Raw genomic sequence first — 7,011 nt, 5'->3', positions numbered from 1 at the left:
TTGCAGAAAGCCAGTCCTTGCAGCTTGAATTCCCTGGTTGCCTGTGGGATAGCTGGGGGTGAGGGTGGGGGTGTGGAGGAGATGTGAGGCTGGATGGAAAGAGGACTGGGGGGGTGTGCATGGTTGCATGTGCTGCCCCACATCACAGCTGTGTTTGGATACAGACCTTGTGCTTGCAGTTTTTCCACTCTGGCAACATTGCAACGTGCCTCTTGTTGTCTGTCTCCTTGCCTTGCATCCATCTGCTTCCAGCCTTGTTATCTTTCTGTGTCAGTTTGCCAGACCTTTAATCACATCCATAGGCAGCCCCACCAGTCTGGGCCATCCTAGGCCACCAGTGTGATGTGTCCCTGTGCTGCCACGGTGACACACAGCGCCTTGGACACCCAGCTGCCACAACAGACAGGGTCAGGCCTTTCCCCTCCCCATGGCAGCACACTGAAAGCCTGCTGCACACTCCCAGGGCATCACAGGCCTCCCTGGCCAGCCTGGGGGTCCATCCCCATCTGGGCCAACCCAGGTGCAGCCAGAGCCAAGCTTTTGTAGAATTAGCAAACCCCCCCTGCAGAGCCAGCTTGCAAAACCTCAGCACTCGAGTGTCACCTGGGATCAGGTTCTGCTGGAGCAGAATATGACTTTTCATATCCACTTTCACAGCATCAGCCCTTAATGCAGAGCCCAGCTGGGGGTGTGGGAGGAGGTGAGGACAGGGCAACCCATCCTGAGTCCCTCTGTGTCTTCCTGGGATGCCTTGGGACCCAAACTCCCAGGCAGAGCAGCTCCCTCTCTTGTCATCTCCATCCTTCCTTGAGAGCAGGGAAGAGGTCTCTTCCCAGGCTGCTTTCTGGATCCAAACGCATTTTGCCTGTGCAGAAGCAGCTCTGTTTGTCTCCTTCCCAACCATGTGCTGACAGGAGCCTGTGGGGAGCAAACCCTTCCTGTGCCTTCACTGCCACCAGCCCCAGACCTCAAAGTGATCGTTTGTGGCCAGTGGCACCACAGACAGAGCTTGTAGATGTGACACTTGGGGACATGGCTTAGTGGTGGCCTTGGCAGTGCTGGGTTAACAGCTGAATTCAATGCTCTTAAAGGTCTTTCCCAGGCTGACTAACTGTGATTCAGCTGTGTGTCCTGCTGTTCCCACCACCATTTTGGAGGAGACCTGTGTCACACAGGTCTTTGGTGACTTGGTGCTGACTGGCCTTGCTGGGGACCCGAGCTCGACTCACTTGGTGAGGGGGGATGGCATTGCCCCCCTCCTCAGCAAAGCCCACGCCAAGCTCTTCTTCCCCCTTCCCAACCTTTCCCAGCAAAACACCTCCCACGCTGCCGGGAAGGATGAGGGCTGGCAGCCCTTCTCCAAAACGATGTTCCCATGGCAATGGGGATGTGTCGCCCTTTCTGGGAAAGATAAAGGGAGGAGGGGGGGAGCGAACGGGACCCTTCGCATCACTGCGCGCCCCTGGGGCGGGGCGGGGGGTGTCTGAGTCCCGCAGAGGCAGGGCCCCCCCCGCACCGCCCCCCGCCGCAGGGCCGGGGGCCGAGCCTCAGTGACGCCTCCCGGTCCCCATTCGCTGGGTCCGCCCGCCCAGCCCTGCCCAGACTGCGGGAGCGGCGCGCCCACAGCCCCGCCGGGCAGCCCCGGACAGCGCCGGCAGCCCCGCAGGCAGCGGGCAGCACCGGACAGCGCCCGCAGGTAGGCACCGCACCGGCCCGCACCGCGCCGGGAGCCGCTGCGGGGATGCGCTGCTGGGATGCGCTGCTGGGATGCGCTGCTGGGATGCGCTGCTGGCATCAGCTCCTGGGAGCGGGACGCACCGCGGGGAGGGTCGCGCGGGGCACCTCGCCCCTCGCCCGGGGGATGCTCGGGGGTGGACGGGGGGACGCGCTCAGGTTTTCGCAGCGGTACCGGTGCCCCCCTCGCCCCGACAGCCCGGCTCGGGACTGCGGCATTCCCGGTGGGCGCGCCCCCGCGCACGCCCGCAACAGCAGCCGCGTTCCCGCTCCGCGCTGCTGCGGGGGGGTTTGGGGGGGAAGCTCGACCCCCTTCGTCCCCCCGAGCCCTCCTGCCCCTCGCCAGGGTCGCCTGGCTCGCTGGTGCCCCGCGGGGTCCCCGTGTACCCCCCCCGGCGCGGTTCCTGCGGGTCGTGGTTTCTCTCATCCTATCAGTCTGGCTCTGCAGCCCCCCCATCCCCATTCCCATCCCCATCCCATCCCCATTCCCACCCTGCGGCTCGTTTTTCACCCTTAGCCTGCCACTGTGGTGGGCACAGGGGGAGGTGAGTGGGTACCACCGTGGTGTGACCCCTGAGCGGTTGGAGGTTGTGCTGGGAAGCTTTGCCCCCTGCAAGAGCTGGAGTCCCTCCAGTGCTGCTGTGCTCCCAAGCCCTGTCCTTACACCAAACCCTTGGGATCATGCAGGAGTGAGGGTTACCTGGAGAGCTCTGCTGTCAGGAGGACAGGAAGGGTCCAGGGGCTCCTGAACCCAGAGCCTGGAAGATGTCAGTGCTTTGGGGCATAGATGGGAGGAAGATCCCTCTCTGGGAGCTTATTTGCACTGATTTTCTGGAGGAAAGACTGCCTGTGACCTAGATAGTGTCCCAGGACATTCAGAGAGGAATGGGAAATGACAAAGCAGGGGACAGGGGGGCAGTTTCTAGATACTCAGAGGAGACTCAAGTTGTCCCTTCCATCATGCCTTTGCCCTGATTTTCGATCTCTTGTTTGTCAAGACCAAATAGAATGGAATTTTGCTTCCTGGCCAAGGTTTTGAGGTTGTGGATAAAGAGATTTTTGAGAGCTTCAGAGTGAGCAAACGGGTTTGGTATTTCCTCCCTGAATGTTATATGAAAGACCCAAAAATTGCTAAATAAAAAAGATCCAGCTGGCTGCGGTGCAGGCGATTCCTGTCTCTTCCCTGGATGCTCAGCCAAGCTCAGAGGGAGCAAACTGAGGGTCTGCTGCCCCCTCTGCCAGCCTGGGGTACCAGGGGGGTGGTGATTCGCCTCCCCCTCTTGGAGCTGGCCCCACATGCCCAGCCCAGAGGACTGACTGCAGGGTGCTCGTGTCCTTCAGCCTCCCCCGCCCTCTCCCCTCCCTCCATTCCGCAGATCTGCGGTTGGATTCCCCACGCGGCTGCTTGGCTGGGCTGCAAACCTCTAATTGCTTCCTCGTGGCTGGATTGGGCTGATTGGAATCAGCAGCCTCGGCGTTTTGATGGCACATCCACGAGCCCCTTACCCACACGCACACATCCTGGAGAGAGACGGGCACCCCTGGGCAGGGACCCCGGGGGTGATGCTGCCACACAAACCCCTCCCTGCCCGTGGCTGGGCAGGCTCAGTGCAGCTCCTGGGGGCTCGGTGCCATCCTTCAGCGGTCTTGGCTCCCTGTCCAGCTGCTGTGTCCCTCCTTCTCGCTGCTCTTGGCCCCTTTCCCTCCACTGCATCGCAGTGACTCATCCTTGCTGAGCTCACCCGCTGGAGCTGCGGGGGGGGGGGTTGGCAGGGCGGGCACCCGCCAGTGCCTGGAGAGGGTCCTTCACCTGGAATCCCCCTCCCCGTGAGCCACAGACCTCTGGGCAAGGTGTGCAGGCTCCAGGGGCATCATCAGTTCCCCTGCTTGAACCTTGGCTGGGCATGGGGCAGAAGGGGGGAAGGCAGCACAGACAGGCCTCGCTGCAGGTCTGTGCCACACACATTTGGTGTCTGCTGGGGGAATCCAGACAGGGAAAAGAGAGAGTGGATGGAGCATCATTGCCTGAGGATGTGGAAAGGTGATGCTAGGCAGACACACAGTGCCTGGTTCCCCAGCTCACTGCAGTGCCAGCCAATTCCCTGTGCAGTGAACCAGACGCCGTGATGAGGAGGGAGCAGGCTGTGGAGCATCACTGGTGCAAGGGCACATTCCTGCACATTCCTGCACCAGAGAGTGCCCACATCTGTGTGCCAGGGCCACAACCTGACTAACTGCTTCTCTCTCCCCCTGCCCAGGCTCCCCTCTCAGAGACAGCCCCCGGGGGGCACCTCAGAGACAACAAGATGAACCCCACCGTTGGCATTGCTGTCATCCTGACAGGTACAGCTGGCAGAGCACACCCCTCCCTACTCCCCCGGCCCAGAGCAGCCAGGCCAGGGCCTGGAGGCTGCATGGGCACCCCCAGAGCTCGCTGTTCCCTGTCCAGCTCCCTCCTGCCTCTCTCCCAGTCCTCCAGGTCGCCCACTGTCAGATGATCAAGGACCTGAGTGCCTGCCTGCTGGGGCAGAACCTGCGCGTGGACTGTCGCTACGAGAACAAAACCAGCAACCCCCTGACCTACGAGTTCAGCATCACCAAGGACAACAGGAAGCACGTCATCCACAGCACCATCAGCGTCTCGGAGAACATCTACCGGAGCCGGGCCAACGTCACCATGCACAAGAACCTGGTGTGCCTCCACCTGCAGAGCTTCACCACCAGCGACGAGGGCGTCTACATGTGCGAGCTGAGGGCCACCAACGACTACACCGGCAACCAGATACGGAACATCACCGTCATCAAAGGTGAGGGGGGCAGTGGCACCTGCCCGTCATTCTGCCTCTCCTTCCCACTCTCTCCTTGGCTTGGCAGGGCCAGCAGAGAAAACACAACACCCAAACCCTCCCCGACCCCCATAAAGGTTTCCCAGCCCTTCCTACTGTACCCCCAGAGATAGGCTCACTCCGCCCCATCTCAGACTGTTTTTCCTGCCTCTCTTGGGCCCCTCAGGCACATCACCCAGGTGTCCTTTCATAGAGAGGACAGTGGGGATTTTCCACACCTACGTCCCACGGGAGCAGCCCTCCAGCTGCAGAGCCCTTCGTTTCACCTGCTGCCCACCCCCTTGTCACCTCAGCCAGGCACAGGCAGGGTTATGCCTCCCAGGGTCCCCAAAATCTTTGCTGCAACGTGGTGGGAGGGAAACAGGCAAGGGGCCTGCATTTCTGTGACAGAGAAAAGGCAAGAAGCTGTGTCCCGGCACCATCATAACACCCTGTTCCCGAAGGATTTCACTGCTGCTCTTCTCTCTCTCCCTGTTCCTTCCCCCCACAGACAAACTGGAGAAATGCGCCGGCTTCAGCCTCTTGATCCAGAACACCTCGTGGCTCCTGCTGCTCCTCCTCTCCCTGCCTCTCCTGCAAGCCGTGGACTTCGTGTCCCTGTGAGAGGAGAAGCCCCAGGCGCGCACACACCCGCCCAGGCACGCGCACACCCACACACACCGAGCCCCCCAGCCAACCCGCCTCCCCCGCCAGGCCGCAGCCCTCGGGAAAAAAGAGAAGCCGACCCGTCTGGAAGCCGTGAAAGCTCTCTGTGTTATCTCTATTTAGCCGTATATCTAACGCTCCCCACCGCCATCCCACGCGCACAGTGCCCCGCTCCGAAGCATGGCGGGCTCTGCTAAGGCAGCGTTGTTGCTTCTCCCATCGTGCCCTCCCCGCTCCGCAGGCTGGCTGGTTTTGCTCGTGCTGGGAGCGCTGGAGCCTCAGCCTCGCTTGCCCCGTCCCTTTAACTTTTGGGGTTTGCCCGTTCTCGACCGGATTGGCAGGTAAGAGAGGGAGGGGCGGGTGGTGCGAGAGCGTGCGGAGGGTCCCCGTGGTTGGTGCTGTGCCCGCAGCCCCCCGAGGTGATGGGGCTGTCGGTGTCCCCACCTGCCCTGCCCACCAGCCAGGTGACTGATTCCTCATCCTGCTCCTCGCCCTGAGTCACCCCGAAATGCCGCGACTGGGAGCGGGCATGAGGCAAATCCTGTCTCGGAGCCAGCAGGGAGGAGCAGAGAGGGGCAGCCATGGGATGCTGGGCCTGGCCAGGCTGGGAGGAGAAAAGGGAGCAGGTCTAGGAGACACCTGTGAAAGTCCCCCCTGCCTCCTCAGGGTTCCTCTGAGGCCCTGGGAGCGGGTTCACTGCAAATGTGCTCTGGCAACAAGTTTTTCCTAATCTGTCTCTTACAGCTGAGCTGGAAGCGAGGCCTCCTCCAGACACCATCTGGTACCTTTGGGCTGCCCGAGCCAGAGCCACCACTTGCTCTCCCCGGGGACCAGCCCTTAGCTGTGACGAGAGAGTTGCTGCCAGCACCCGCTCGCAGTGGAGGCAAGCAGAGCCTCTCTGAGCTAGACACAGCCCTGCCCTCACCCCCACTGCCCTCCCCAGGGCTCCCAGAGCTGCATCCAGGCTGCTGGGGAGGGGGTTCCCCTTTGGGAGCGTGACCCCAAGGTCTCTGCAGGGACTCAGTGTCTTCCAAGGGAACAACTTGGGGTCCCAATCCTTCCCCATGGGTGGGGTCAGCAGTCTTCCAGTCCCATGTGCCTCCTCCCTCCTCCCTTCCAGCGTTTCCCTGTCTCCATTTAAGAGCAGAAGAAGGACCTAAGTGCAGCCCAGCTCTTGCCCACCACCTCAGTGAGGCCAGGATGATCCCAGGGGTTGGCGAGAGCGGGGAGAGGGATTCCCAGCACAGCCCACATCCGCCAGCCCAGGGCTGCCCCGATGCCCACGGGACCCTGAGGAGCCTCCCAGGGGAGAGCACAGGGAGGGGAAGGCTCAGGCAGGAGCACCCACACCCACGGGGGTGAACCCCAGCGCTGCTGAGCTGCTTGTGCAGCCCGGGCTGTGCCACCGCGGCGTAGAGCAATTCACAGCAGCCGCTGCCCCACTCCCTGCTCCTCTGCAGCTGCCTCCTGCCCCCGTGCCCTTTCCCAGCCCGTCCCTGCCTGCTTGCTTGCTGTCTAGTGCTGCTGAGGCCGTGTATAGCTGAGGGCTGGCTGTGCCCAGCTCCCTGGGCGTGCTGGTGAGCGCCGGGGCGGGCGCAGGGCCCAGCGGCAGAGCGCGGACGCGTCTCGAGTCTCTTCATTTTTTTGGTGAACATTTGTAGTTGTTTCCACAGCTTTGTCGTCAGAGAAATGATTCTGTTAAAGGGATGATGATAAAAACCAAAAAAAAAAAAAAAAAAAAAAAAAAAACAAGAAGAAGAAAAGGAAAAAAAAAAAAGAACCCTTA

At 61.4% G+C, this 7,011-nt stretch overlaps 1 protein-coding gene and 1 long non-coding RNA gene across 3 annotated transcripts in view; one reads left to right on the top strand and one right to left on the bottom strand.

Moving 5' to 3' along the window:
• The first annotated feature begins 1,611 nt into the window (after positions 1-1,611).
• On the top strand, positions 1,612-7,008 carry THY1 (Thy-1 cell surface antigen). 2 transcript variants are annotated; one of them, XR_001873937.1, is made up of 5 exons: positions 1,612-1,696; positions 3,993-4,077; positions 4,206-4,541; positions 5,071-5,566; positions 5,970-7,008. XR_001873937.1 is itself a non-coding variant. In XM_017809553.1 (4 exons), the coding sequence occupies exons 2-4, from the start codon at positions 4,041-4,043 to the stop codon at positions 5,181-5,183; spliced, it is 486 nt and encodes a 161-aa protein (XP_017665042.1). In that variant the 5' UTR covers positions 1,612-1,696; positions 3,993-4,040; the 3' UTR covers positions 5,184-7,008. The 2 variants fall into 2 exon arrangements, 1 of the variants encoding a protein (XP_017665042.1); XM_017809553.1 differs by having other exon boundaries at positions 5,071-7,008.
• Positions 6,865-7,011, bottom strand: part of LOC108494731 — a 1,537-nt gene continuing 1,390 nt past the window's right edge. Inside the window, exon 2 of the long non-coding RNA XR_001873938.1 lies at positions 6,865-6,920. This is a non-coding gene — a long non-coding RNA (uncharacterized LOC108494731). The remainder of the gene's footprint in view (positions 6,921-7,011) is intronic.

The sequence above is a fragment of the Lepidothrix coronata genome, unplaced genomic scaffold (genome assembly GCF_001604755.1).
Source record: "Lepidothrix coronata isolate B3197 unplaced genomic scaffold, Lepidothrix_coronata-1.0 Scaffold27, whole genome shotgun sequence".
Taxonomy (NCBI): Eukaryota; Metazoa; Chordata; class Aves; order Passeriformes; family Pipridae; genus Lepidothrix; species Lepidothrix coronata.
Note: the sequence above shows the minus strand (reverse complement) of the source record. Positions and strands in the feature narration are given on the sequence as shown.

Excerpts from the sequence above, each read along its gene's own strand:
- THY1 (XM_017809553.1), top strand. The coding sequence starts at position 4,041 with ATGAACCCCACCGTTGGCATTGCTGTCATCCTGACAG. Across the intron at positions 4,078-4,205 it reads CATTGCTGTCATCCTGACAG|TCCTCCAGGTCGCCCACTGT; the intron begins GTACAGCTGGCA and ends CCTCTCTCCCAG. Across the intron at positions 4,542-5,070 it reads GAACATCACCGTCATCAAAG|ACAAACTGGAGAAATGCGCC; the intron begins GTGAGGGGGGCA and ends TTCCCCCCACAG.